Below are 14338 nucleotides of genomic sequence, written 5' to 3'. Positions count from 1 at the left end.
CAGAGAGTAAAAACCTACTTGACTTCTTGATTATTTTTTCTCCGTTTTGCTGCTTGTGTTACTTGGATTTTGGATTCCACTCCTCAAACACTCACATCTGTTGTATATTTGCTTTTGCTGAATCCAGTGTTTGGTCCAAATACTGAACTTTTTATTTAACCAGAAGAAGAGCTTCACTCAGATTAAGAAACTTTGTCAGAGGAGTGTCCCAGCTCTGACAGCAAGGACATCTTCACACAATAAATCTTCTCCCTAACCCTAACCCAAAGTGGCCTTCCCAGCAAGTAAATAAGTGACAAAAGCTGTCACAAAATGCTTGAAAAATAGTATCTTTACACTGCATCAAGGCATATTGTCTGACCTCTGCCAGTAAATTTCAGAACTGAAGAAAATGACAAATTGACATACACATTGTAACACCGCTGTTTAAACTCCCCTCTTCTTGTTCTTACAGTTTCACAGCGAAGCAGGAGATCGCTTGTGTCCAGCAGTTGTCAAATGTAAAATAATTACATATTGATTCATTCTGAAATTTTAAATGAGGGGAAAGGAGTAGATATCATTTAAAGGATTAAAGGAAGATAATTTTGTTTGTGGAAAACCCATGAAAAAAAACTTATATTCCTAATCTAAACAACAGTTTCTTCACCCATCTTTAAACTCTTTAAACATCTTCACCTTCACATTTGATTAATCATTTCCCACAATCTGTTGATTTAACATCCCTCCCCTTCCCCTACATGTGCACCGTTATAAATGAGAAAACCCTTCAAATCCGTCTCAAATTAAAATATTCTTCCTCCAAATGAGCAAACAGCAGGAGCGCTTATCTGATGTAATCAAAAGAGACAACTGGTGATAGTTCTATGCAAATAACCTTGCTTCAACATATGCTTCCCTCCCATTCAGGGAGTAAACAAAGATTTTGTTCAGCTCTAACGACACAAACTCCTGTGTTGACTTTTCACATTTTCAGTTAGCTTCAGTTAGCTGATGATATCAGAGCTCTCTACAGCACAGAATACTAATGAGGGTGTGCTTCAGGTCTGTAGTTAAATGTCAGACAGTAGGAGGAGAGTGAAATGTTCCGTTTTTGCTCAGTCATTGCTGGGCAAGGGCTTTGTGAGTGCCCACTGAAGGAAAGAAAAGAAAGACAGCCAAGGACTTTTCGTTACTGTCTTCTGCTCCTTTCCACAAGCATTTATGAATGTGTAGAACTTTTCTGACTTGTCTAAACTAAGCATAACTCTGCCAGTTGGTAAACGTCATACTATAGTGTTTACACTGGAGATTGAACTAACAGACATACAGCTGTGGAGTGCAGCCATATATGTCCATGAGTGTCTTGGCGATGACAAAGATGTCAGGAAGGCTGTGGGCGCTTGAGGACCAAGTGAAAGCATGCGTGCTCTTTAGGACATTTATTCAGTGAAGGTTTACAAGCAATAGCTGGAACAGCACATCAAATAGGGAAATGTATACGTTTGTGAAAGGTTTTCCTCTGATGTGAAGCCCAGTGGTGCAGCTGATGTAAACAAAGCATACAACTTCTGGTCATTTATTTTGACATTTCCACAGGCTAATAAAAGATGCCATAAAATTATCTCACATTTAACTTTCACAAAGTGAAATCCATCCTCACTGTTATGGATCTGTTAGCACTGGAATCAATGGCTGCAATCCCATTTCAAAGATAACGGATGGACCTTACAGATATACAGTATATATTTTACATTTAAATGGTCGTTTTTTTAATCAGATCTTTCTGACTACAAGTGAAAAGGACCACTTACTCTAGGACCAATAAAAGGTCCGGTAAAACTATATTCCAAGTAATTTATGGTTATTCAAAAGTATGCTGTTTGTTGAAAAGGCACTGTCAAGTATAATAAATATTAAATACTGTATGCATTGAGGTGCTATTCAGTATCCTGTCAAGTGGTCCGTTGCTCTGACAGAAAGTAACTGTATCAACATATTCCTGCCTGAGAAAAATCTATGTCATCGATTTGCATGTTGAACTGGGGCAGGAGCACAGAGAGGTGGATTTGAGGGCCTCTGGGAGACGATGTTCTCTTGTGGTGACATTTTACATCTCACAAGGCAGGACAGATTGTGATTTTACGTGCAAACATGGGAATATGTAACCCAAAGAGCTAACAGTGACCTTCTCTTGTCTTCCTCTGTAAATACGACTTCCGAACAATGATAATAAGCTGAAGAGCCACCAGTTATGGAAAAAATACATCAAACATCTAATAGTTTAGCATAGTAATTTAATGGATTTTGAGCAGAAAGTGAGGTGCGATATCTTCATAAAGCATGCAGTGTTTGGATAAAAATGTAAAGCCCTGTAAACCATGGTCATGTAGAAAATGTACAGTCTCATACCTTTGTGTAGCATATGCTTTACAGTGAAGTGAATTTGAAATTTTATCACAGCTGATTTCTGCAAGATCCAAAAGTAACTTGAATCTGTTCTCTGTTCCTGTAGCACCTTCAGACCGCGTCCCGCCCATCATCCGCCAGGGACCATCCAATTACACTTTAGCTCCTGGTTCCACCACTCAGTTACACTGCCACATCATGGGAAACCCCATCCCCAGCATCCAATGGGAAAAAGACGGCCAGAGGATCCTGGGGAACGATGATCGAATCAGCTTGATGGAAAATGGCACTTTCCAAATCACTAACCTCCAGGTATCATGACTAATGAAATACTATATGAAAAATTTGGAATTCACACCTGTGTCATTTTGCCTTTTAAATTCACAGCTTTACTGCGATGACTTTCAACTTAGCTTAACTCACTGCATATTTATAACTACTTCTCATTCCAAATCATTCATTCCAGTGAACTTAATGAAATGTATTCACAACCTGCATGTATCACTATTTGCACAACAAACATGATATAGTTCACGCAAGATAAACAAATTACACGATAAAACACCAGGTTTAATTGCAGGGAAAGTATGAAACACTTAAACACAGGACATTTTTACTGTTGACTCAAATAACGAGTTTTTATGAGAGCTGGAGAGGTGGAGAATGTAGCAAAACCGCATCTGTGAGGCGTGATCACCATGATAATGAGCGTGCAGGGCCATTAGCAGTCGTTAGCACCGTCTTACTCCATGCTAATGAAATCCTTTCTGCCCAGAATTCCCTCCTGGGTATGAAACAGCACCTGAGGTCACCGCAGCTTCTGCAAGACTCGAGGACGCTCGCGCATTAATTGATTGTGGGCTCTCAATGATTAACGATCGCTGAGACTTGTAATTAGATCCTCAATACATCACTGCGAGTGAGGACTGGATGGATGAGAGAGAAAGATGAAGATGAAGAGGAGCAGGAGGCTGAGTGTGAGGAGAGGATAGCAGGAGAAATGGTTTGAACCCAAGCTGTCAAACACTTTGTGGAAGTTCTCTGTCAACTTTGGTTCTGTTTGATGAGATTCTACATAGTAGGCAGACATGCCCTTACTGGTGGTGGTTGTGTTTTTGATTTTATTTGTTTACACCAAACATAACAACAGAAGGTGTTTGTGGCTTTGCATTTAAGTGATGAAATCACAAAATTACTTGTAGAGGTCATTTGTTTCATTAGAGGCGTGGTTCTTCAGTTTCTGGATGACAGTGATGTCTGGACACTAACAAACTGGAATAGATCATTGGAATAAAGAATAAAGGCCTACAATTACACCGAAACACTCCAGCTGAACTGCTGTTTCAGACAGACTCTGTTTTTACTTCAGTAAGCTGGAGTGATGGTTAGAAACAATAACTGTACTGTGAGGCTGTACTTTGGAACACTTTGGACTAAATGTTAACATGCTGATGCTATAATTCTTACCATGTTCCACATATTTGTTTAGCATGTTAGCATATTATCAGTTTTTAATTTGCACAGAACCCTAAGTGCAGCTGAGGCTGATGGGAATGTTGTTAGTTTAGCAGGTATCTGGCCATAACCCAGACAAATTCAAACTTGTTATAATTCCTCTGAAGGGGAACATGAATCCTTTGAGTTTCATGTTAATCCAGCCACTAGATGTTGAGACGTTTCACTCAAAACCACAAATGCCAACTTGTTAGTGGTCTTGGACATAAAGTTAGGGAATCATCAAAGTCATTAGAAAACACCAATGTTGAGTTTATCAATGTGAAAATCTGTAAACATCTTTTTATTTGAGCTCTTCCATGAATTAACTCCAAATGAGAATTGGAAAGCACGATCTTTCTTTAACATGAGAGTATAAAAATTAATCAGCACTCATAAAGCACGTTTAACCCTGAAATAATCAGTATAAATAAGTCAATTTAATCTGGGGCCCTGGAGGGAGACAGATGGTCTGTTTGTTCCTTGCACCCTGGCAGTGAGGAGATACCATTACCCTGGGATCTCTGCCAGACACACTCACTTTTGCTGTCCCACACTGGTGCCAAGACATCCCGGACAGACGGGTAGTGTGTGTGAGAGGTTTGTGCTACCATTCTGTTAAACACTTTATGTGGGTGTGGGGTAGGGGGTGCACATGGGTATGACATGGTGGAAAAAAGCAAGTGAGAAGGACCCAAACAAAGCCTGAGGAGTGGGAGAAGGACAACATGGACAAAAGAAAACAGATTACTGGGAGTAATCAGGTTAAAGCAGGAAATCGAGTTCATGTGTTGACGCTGAATCCCAGTGTACACGTGTTATAGTCGGTAATCACATTTCACGTCTGCGCTCTTCCAAAAAAGAATCTGACATCATTATCAAGCATCTGTGTGCTATTGTGCAGTCTCTCGTGCTAACCGGGTAGTTAGCACAAAGGAGACAAAAATTCGCCAAAGATCACATTACTCTGTATGACTAGCTGATGATTTGCAGGACAGATATTCTGAGATTCCCTCTTTAAGTTTGGAGCTCCTCTCTCCTGCCACCCTCCCACCCGTTCTCCTCCTTTCCTCTCGCCTCATCCATTTTTCAGCAATCTGTTTTGCGCAGTGCCCAGAGCTGCTGGCCTTGATTAATAGTCAGGTGTCTCGGCTGTTTACCCCACCCGCCCTCCGCTCCGATTCCCCATCCACCGATCAAACACCACCATCTGGGGACCCGCTTTTTACCCACTCAGACAGACACACCATCAGCCGGCCCACAGGTCAGCTCAAGGTCAGTGCCTATAGAAAGCGAGGAGGGGCGGCGAGGGATGTTGTATACGATGGCGAGTCACCTGTCCCATGTCCTGCAGGACGCTGTGACAAGCCACTTAGGCTTGAGTAATTCCTCTGTCAGCATTACTGATGAGTTGGCCCAGATGCAGGAAAGGAGAATGGCTGAGTATGTACACGCCGCTCAGCAAGGCATTTGTCATGATAGGCTCTGCCTTGCACATCCTCTGCATAATGTATAAGGTTTTCAATGGGAATAATGTGGACAATGTTCGCAGAATGGGTGAATAAGGGAAGCCCGATTGTTGTTGTGGTGGATTGGCTCTGCATGTGAAATGATGAACTGCAGAAGACTGAAACATCGTGTAGCAAAACAGATGAAAAACCAATTAAAATTCTCTGTAACACTCCCACACACACACCTGGGCAATCACACACACAAAGTGCAACAGGAGAACACTTTAGAGAGCCGGCAGCTCTCACAGGTGCACTTAACATTAAAATACAAACAGTCCATTTCCCTCACCATGTGCTGAAAGTGGAGCCAAAGTATCTGACACTGTCACTATAATTGATATAGTTTTACACCAACTTTGTGGAGTTTGTATTTTAAACAAATGTGTTTTTGTTTTGACTAATTTCTTGCCAAAACACATTCCTTATTACATACACACCTCATAAAACATTTGCCTAGCCTTTAAAACCAGAAAATCTTTTTCTACTGTCTCTTAATGTGCACTACGGCAGTTATGCATCTTAATGCACCATGAAAGTACTGGTGTTAAAAGTATTCTGTGGAGTTTTCTCGTCATTGAACACAGTTATATCCACATTCAGTTTCTCACCAAACCACATTATGTGTGTTTTTGAGGCCTACCGAGCATGTTAAATATATTTCCCAACATATATATTTAAATACATTTGCTGGTACATTGGTAATTTCTCTGTGTGTGAGTCATCATAATGAAAACAGTCCTTTGCTGCCAAAAAATGCAAAGGGGTTTGACAGTTTTTAACTCTTCCATCCTATGTGACAGCATCAGCTGAGACAGGAAGAAGTGAACATGTATCACTCGTGCAAACACAAAGAACACGGGCCTATGAAACAATATATCGTCTTGCTTCCTTTGTCACAGTATATCACAATGTATTGAACCTCTGTATCATGATATACATATCACACTGCCAAATTCTTGCTATTGCAGAGCCATCATGGCCTTTATTTTGTAGGTAATGCTGGGAATAAGAGCTTACACATCACTGATTGGCTACTGAAGTGCCTTGATGACAGTTCACTGCGTAGCAGCAAAAGTCGAGCTGGGTTCAGCCTTTTTGCTGAAGCGTTCATCGTCAGCACCCATTCAAATGAATGAGGGGGCTCCGTTTTTTTTCCCCCAAGTGCCCTTGTCTTTCTGAACGCTCCCTCAGAACTAAAAATGATTCAGAAACAAAAGGTAGAGACAGAGACGGAAACAAAGAAAGACAAAAAAGAACAACCTGGAGCAATAAAGTTGAAGCCACAAAATCTATTCAGAGGCGAGTAGTTGCTCCCTCACTGTCACATTGACAGATCCCCAGTGCAGAGACCCCCAAAATCTCCCTCTGTTGTAAGCAATTTCACAGCCTGTCTAGCTCTTGGCTTGCCTCCCCAAAAATTTAATAGCCAGCATTCACATGTGCACACACACACACACACACACACACAGGCACATTTATCACACACCTCTTAATTACATCTGCTCATAGCCTGTCCAGAATGCTAAATAGCTGTTGAGTATAAAGACTGGCTCCTCAGAAATTTCTAGACCTCTAGCTGGTCATTAAAATTCTGTCCTTTGATCCTTCCTTTAACTCTCCTCCTTTGCCGTGTAGCAATCAGAGAGCAACATAAAAGCCACCGGCTTGACTAAAGCTTTGACTTCAAATAGGTCCGCTGAGAATATAACATTTATGAAAAAAATTTATAGAACTGCAGTTGACAAGATGTCCAAAGTAGAAGCAGTTAATTAAAGCAGATCTTACATTAAGGTATGCTTAATGAAAATGCAAATAATTATATCAATTAACAATAACAGGCGACCAAGAGAAAACAATTTTCCTTTTCCTATGAAGGAATACTGATAAACACATTTAGATAAACACACACAATGTATTGGCGTTACTTATAATCTCGGTCTAATTTAATGAAATTTAAATCTAATCGGGGCAGGGGGGGGGATCTATCAGAATTCATGATGTCTCTTCACTTCCAAGCCATGCAAATTAAATCTATTTGCATTATCATGAGGCCCCATGTGCCTCTAAAGTTCACCTGTCAAAGGACTAAATTTTCATCTTTATGTTATTATATCATTCCGTGCATCAGTGATTCTGTCGCTATTGTCAGCAATACGTGCTTAGTTTCTATCTTGAATACTTTTTTTTCCATGCCTGCAGAGGTGAGAAGAGTCTTTCATGACCTCATTGTGATGCTATAACCGTGCAGAAAATACAGAAGGAGAGAAGGTGAAGGCCACTGACAGACTTACAGATGTGCCTTTTAGACATATCAGCACCAATGGGAATTACAGGATGCTTTATACTGATACCAAAAAGCTTATCTTACTTTGATGTGAAAGTGTAAAGAGTCACTTGGTCAGCTTTGTGTGAATAAAAGCTCTGTGTTCTGCCAGCTTTTCAACCACGCCAACTTCCCCCTGCTCAGTATTCTGAGTACAAACATTCTGGTTTGAGAGATATGACATTTAGTCTCAATCACTGGTAATGGGTGCATTAACAGAGTATCACCATCTCACTCACTCGCACGCAAGCTCACACACACACACACACACACACACACACACTTAACTAATGATACACATTTTTCTGTTGCCAGGAAACAGACTCTGGGGTTTACACCTGCCTGGCTTCCAGTTCCAGTGGAGAGACAAGTTGGAGTGGAGTGCTCACAGTCAAAGGTAAATTGTCTCTGTGTGATTTAAATGAATGCAAATAGAGCTCTATGAAGTGGCAACTTCTAACAACACAGAGAAACATGGTGTAAATAAAAAAATAAAGCCCTTTAATTTCAGCTGAAAATAGAAGTGCCTAAAAACATTCTTTTCCTGCTCTATTATTAATTTGTGCAACTTTTGCAAAAAAATTTTACTGTTTTAATTAACAGTATAAATTATCACTCATAGATTAAAGTGTGAATGCAGATTAAAAAATGTACACACCGAGAAGTAATTCTTAATGTGGGGTCCTTCTGTAGAAAGCCTAACTAATGAGATAGTGTTCCTTGTGACCGTTTAATCTCTCTACTAGCTGATTTTAATTAAAACACTTAACCACTGATGGTCCTGAGGCTGTTATGGAGCAGACCACAAATATAAATGTCCGTTAAGTTCATGAATATGAAGCATGATGTTAAGTAGAACAGGCTTTTTTTCTTGGTATAAATAAAGGTTAAAACATGGCCTCGTTCGGGTTGCGATGGTGAGATATCATCAGTGCCGCTGCAGCTCAAAGCACAACTGAATCACAGTGCTTAGTCAGGCTACAGCCTTTCTTTCTTTTTATTCTCCACAACCCATCAGGCTTTTGCACATAAAATATTTCAAGATGTAGTAATTTCATTAGTGGCATTTAATGAAGGAGTAACAACATAACAAGCTGATCTGATGACACCTTACTTTGTTATTTGACTGTTAGCATCTGAATGCTTAATTAAGATCTAGTAGTTGTGGTGAAAAGCTAAATTGTCTAGTCTGTTAGAAGTGAGGAACTCAGCCTGTAGCGATGGTGATGCAACAGTATTAACAGGATTACACGGAGGACATTGTGAAACGGCAACGCTAAAGGCGGATGTTGGAGCTTACCCGATTGTGCACCATCTCTGATTTTATTTCTCTTTCTTCCTCTCTCTCATCCTTCCTGCCTACATCTTTGTTTCCTCCTCTTCCGTCACCGCCCAGAAAGTGCCGACTCATCACTAGCCCAGGCCGCCGAGCCCTTCCAGTTGCCGGGACCACCACATAAACCCATAGTCACAGACGTGTCCAAGAACAGCGTCTCTCTGACCTGGCAACCCAACGCCCATGAGGGGGGAGCTGCCGTCACCTCCTACATCATCGAGGCCTTTAGGTGAGTTTCCTAAACTATATCTAAGGGAGGAGCAACAACACAATGGACACACTTTCTCCTGTTTTTACCTGGTATTGGAACATGAAAAATGAGATTACATTACTCAGTCAAGGCCTGCTGTACCTGTGTGCTTTTTCAGTACTTCAGTATTCCTCTTACAATTTTAAGGAAAAGTATTGGCAAACGGAAAACCTTTTCATTTTAGGACAGTAAAACTCAAATCAGTGAAAAACAGAACAATTTAGGGAATAGAATACAAGGAATGCACCATTTCCTTTCAAGTTTTACAAACTAATTTGGTCAGTGGATGAAATAAGTAATGAAAACATGCCAAAGAGCTTTGACTATGCTCTAACACATGCAGATAGTCCCTAGTGACAGACAGGTCTTTCTGGTTTGTCATGGCTAATCGAGACATGAACCTGAATACACCTCTGCAGAAGCCTTCAGGTACTGCCACTTGAGAGGAAGTCCAACTTGGATTAATTAAGGACAAAGTAGATTTAGCTTGTGGGACGTTTGGCTCCACGGATGGAAGGAGGCCTGCAGATGAAGAGAGGCAGCGTTATGGGAAAATGTGTCCTTCCAATTCGATGAAGAAGGGTGCACCAACAGAGCTTAATCAGATCCAGACGCCCACCGTGGCCCATGGCAGAGCGTTTCTGAGTAACGCAAGCTGATTCTTTATAAAGCAGCTGGAGGGGAGCACTGGGATGTTTGCAATAACATTTCTTTGCCTGAGGTGCTCAGGTTTGTTTGAAGGAGCACACGGAGGAGCAAAGATTGGAGCTTGTGTGTGTACATATAAAGTGTGTATTAGTGTTGATTTAATGTATGAATCCAGACTTTCCTTTTCTTCTGATGAAACTGAATTAATTTCTTCTCTTTTTTGGGGCCATAGCCTTGTGTGTGAGTGTGTGAAGTCCCTCTGAGCATCTCATGCGCAAAGTTACCTTGAATCTAGCGCTGGCACAGGGCTACTCACACGCAAAAGATGAGTGTTAATGAGTCGTTTTGCTCTTTGGTCTAACTGTGCATGTTCAGCACTCAAGCTAGTTCACCACAAACACCCACAATACCCTTGGGGAAAATCTAAAAGTGTCAAACAAATGGTTGGGGAGGTCTTTGTGACTGCGGCTCTGCCAAGTCAACAGTAAATTTGCAGAGAAAAAGGGAGAGATGGGGGGGACAGGGTTGAAGGGTGATGGGATAATGCATCTGGGGGGGTGTCACAAGGCGAAGACATGCCCTCATTTCCTGTTGGCAGCTGTGTCTTCTTACAAGCCTCGTTACATTATTCATCAGGACAGAAAAATGTATCATTTGGAAATCTTCTTCTAAGTACAAACTTCTCTGAACTGAGTGACTTTGCTCACATCTGCTATTGTTTACCAGATAAGAAATATTAGACAAAGCCAAAAATAGATCCTGCTATTGCCTGGAGATCTTCTCATGCATTGTTTAATTGTGTAGCAGCACATCAAATCAGCATTGCAAAACACTCCTCAGTGCAGTATGAATCAAGTGCAAACACAAGCCTTTTGCATGTAATCCTTAAGTGGTGGAATGTAGCCGACATTTACATAAAGCTTGTGTTGGTGAGTTATTTTAAAAGTGATTTTGTTATATTTGCAGAAAATATCTCAACATCCCAGCAGAAATCAATAAATGAAATGTTCTGACAAAACACAAGAAAAAAATCCAGTATCTGTGGTTGTGGCAGGCCTGTAATAAAGTCATCCAGTTCTTTCATCAGCCTACCTGCCTGAGTGCGTATGTACCTGCCTACAGGTGCACTCTACCTATATTACATATACCTACCTACCTACCTACATATTTCTTAAACTAGTAATGAGCTAATCACACACAAATGTTAGAGAAAAGTGTAGCCAGATTTCCCCTATACTAACATGTTAACTTGATGGCTGTACAGTAACGTCAACACAAAGCACACAACCACTGCAGTGAGCAGTGACAAAGTATTTTAAACTGCCTGATCTCCGTCCTGTACTCTGTTGCTATGTGTTGGAGACATGAGACAGTAGATGTTACAGGCTCATTTTGTTCCTCTAAACCCTGCATTTAGATGGGAATCTGCAGTCAGGGTGAGGTAGCGACAGGCAGCTAAACTTTGAGGAGTGCGTGCAAGCAGCTGACTGGGTTGACAGACCCGCCCCACTCCCACATCCTATTTTCTGTGACGGATTTTCTTTGCTCCTTTGCTGTGGAGATCTCTGGGCCCACTTGCAAGTGCTTGAATAAAACTTACAGAGAGACAGATTGTGTTTCGCCTTTAGTGATGCAGATTTACATGACATTGTGTAGTTAGGAACTCTTTGTTTATGTGTTTCGGAGAAGGCCTGAAAGGAGGTGGTGGAATTCTTCCAGTTGGATATATTCAAAATCAGTCTCACTCTTGTTGATTTGCCTGACGTCAGCTTTAAGTGATGTAAACATCTGAGGTCCCTTACTTACACTTGACAATGTGAAGGTTTTACTTTGGTCTCAGTAATTTGAGAAAATAACAATTCATTCATTCATAATGAATGAAGTTGCATGATAACCTGCAGTTACAGCCTTACTTAAAATCAAGTCACACCTCACCTGCTTATATGACATATGACCTACAGTACTGTCCCAGGCAACAAATCAGAATGACCTATACCAGAACCTGGCTGTGCTGTCGTAGACCTGTTGTCGAAACGTGTTGTTTTTATTTTTCCTTCTATCCTTTCGTAGTCAATCTGCAGGCAGCACATGGCAGACCGTAGCTGACATGGTCAAGATGGAAACACACACAATCACCAGCCTTCTTCCCAACACCATCTACTTGTTCATTGTGCGAGCTGTCAATGCCTACGGTCTGAGTGACCCGAGCCCCATCTCCGAACCTGTCAGAACACAAGGTCTGTCTGCACCTCTTTCACTAAATAAAACGCTACTGTGTTCATGCATTGGCAGCAGCACTCTAAGGAGGAGTAAATATGTGTTTTTCCTTCAGATGTGAGTCCTACAGGTCAGGGAGTGGACCACAGGCAGGTGCAGAGGGAGCTGGGAGAGGTGGCCGTGCAGCTGCAAGATCCTGTCACGTTAACGACATCTTCTATCCGGGTTTCCTGGACTGTGAGTGGCTCTTTAAGGGGCTTTGTTTTATATAGGGAGGAAGCGCTTTAGGCTTTCACATTGGAAATGGAGGTTTTTTTTTCTTTTTTATATCCATCTGGTTCATCTTTTTCTAATTACCCCCATGTCCGCCTCAATTCTTCAAGGTTGACCGTCAGTCTCAGTTTGTCCAGGGCTACCGTCTCTTTTACCGACCCAGCGGGGGAACCTGGCTCCTCCAGGACATCAACTCCCCCTCTGAACGCAGCACTGTGCTCACCAGTCTGCTCAAAGGGACTGAGTATGAGATAAAGATCCGTGCCTATTTCGATGAATTCCAGGGCAAGGACAGCCGAACTTTACTGGTTCGAACCCCAGAAGAAGGTATTAAATCTTGTGATTTCTGAAACATGTCTGTATCAGAAAAGATTTAAAGAAAGCCTCTTTAAAAACCAGGCTAAGTTTTCTTTGACATTGCAGGACCTTAAAAATGGCTGCTCATTAGCCTATCTGACACCACATGAATCTCGGTAATGTTATCTCATTTTGGGGTTAATTTTATATCCTCCGCAATTTGGGTTCATTTATATTGATCCCTATTTTCATTAAATTCAGCTTCCTCATAAGGCAATTCTTGCAGCCTGAGGTCCACAGCAACTTTATATTGGTTGATGTAAACTCTAGATTAAAAACAAGGGAGCAGACTTTTTTGCCATCAGCGCTTATAGACTCTGGATCGACCTGCCTGAGTAGCTTAGGCAGGCGAAAAAAAAAACATTATTAACTTTTAAAAACTTCATTTCCCCTCCTGCTACAGCTCACTTTCATGTTTCTTGGCTTGTGTTTTATATGTCCCCACTTTTATTGCCTTGAGCAATTTGGTTTTTGCCGTTTAAATGTTTTCTTCTCACTTGTTAATAATTATTTCATTCACTGTGCTCACTATAAGGATGTTGATGAAATGACACAATTGCTGTCCCCCATCTCTCACAGTCCCCAGTGCCCCGCCCAGAGCTGTTACAGTGGCAACAGTGAAGCTAAGCAACAGCTCCAGCATCAGCGTCTCCTGGGAGCCTCCACCCAGCCGGATGCAGAATGGCATCATCCAGGAGTACAGGGTAAACACCTTGGCCAAGTCATACACTGTGCAGCACATATTCCCACATATTGCATATTTCCACATCTTTCATACACACAAAACGTGCAGTCGGTGTACAAAATGTTAGGAATAATGAGGCTTCCTTAAATAAATACATACTAGTCACAAAAGAGTTTAACAGCACCAAAGGGCAGTTCTGTCTCAAAAAGATGATCCTAATATTTTATTTAAAAGGTGTGATTCCTCATCAGAAGAAACGACTTCAACTACAGCACACTGATTGTTGTCAAACTCAGTGACTATTTTTCATTTAACTTAGGGAATATCTCACTATGCTTTGATGTCATTTTGAACTGATCGAATATTGCAGCCTATAGTTAATTCAGTTTCATTAGTAAGGCAAATACAGCTGGGGAATATAGACTGTCAAGTATCCATGGTGGATAAAAGGATCAGTGTAACAAATCCATTTCCAACTCTGTGTATCCCACCAAGGTTTGGTGTGTGGGCAGTGGTGGCGACAACCAGACACGCTACTACATCAACAAGACGGTGGATGGAAACACTTTGTCCACAGTGCTGAAAGGGCTGATGTCTGGCGTGCTCTACCAGGTGGAGGTTGCGGCGGTGACCAGCGCTGGCATTGGCACTCGCAGTCAGCCGGTGTCTGTCCTCATCAGTGAGTCCAAAGTGTCAGAAACACCAGAGACAGACATTTTCTGCAGCCATAACCCTGATGTCACAGTGTTTATTGATTTATTTTTGTAGTTTTAGTCACGTCTGTGCCTACATGTTTGAAGGTCCACCTCTTTGTTTCAGATTGAAATATCTCAATAACTATTAGACTGAGTGCCAA

General features: G+C 41.4%; 1 protein-coding gene across 3 annotated transcripts in view; it reads left to right on the top strand.

The window, feature by feature from the left end:
- Positions 1-14338, top strand: part of robo3 (roundabout, axon guidance receptor, homolog 3 (Drosophila)) — an 83223-nt gene that overhangs the window by 55252 nt on the left and 13633 nt on the right. For all 3 annotated transcript variants that reach the window (XM_046410839.1, XM_046410838.1, XM_046410837.1), the window contains 8 exons: positions 2495-2700; positions 8032-8113; positions 9113-9281; positions 12021-12187; positions 12283-12404; positions 12551-12767; positions 13377-13501; positions 13978-14161. In XM_046410839.1, coding sequence (XP_046266795.1) covers positions 2495-2700; positions 8032-8113; positions 9113-9281; positions 12021-12187; positions 12283-12404; positions 12551-12767; positions 13377-13501; positions 13978-14161 — 1272 coding nt within the window. The remainder of the gene's footprint in view (positions 1-2494; positions 2701-8031; positions 8114-9112; positions 9282-12020; positions 12188-12282; positions 12405-12550; positions 12768-13376; positions 13502-13977; positions 14162-14338) is intronic.

The sequence above is a fragment of the Scatophagus argus genome, chromosome 14, assembly GCF_020382885.2.
Source record: "Scatophagus argus isolate fScaArg1 chromosome 14, fScaArg1.pri, whole genome shotgun sequence".
NCBI lineage: Eukaryota > Metazoa > Chordata > Actinopteri > Scatophagidae > Scatophagus > Scatophagus argus.
This window is presented reverse-complemented; position numbering and strand designations above follow the sequence as displayed.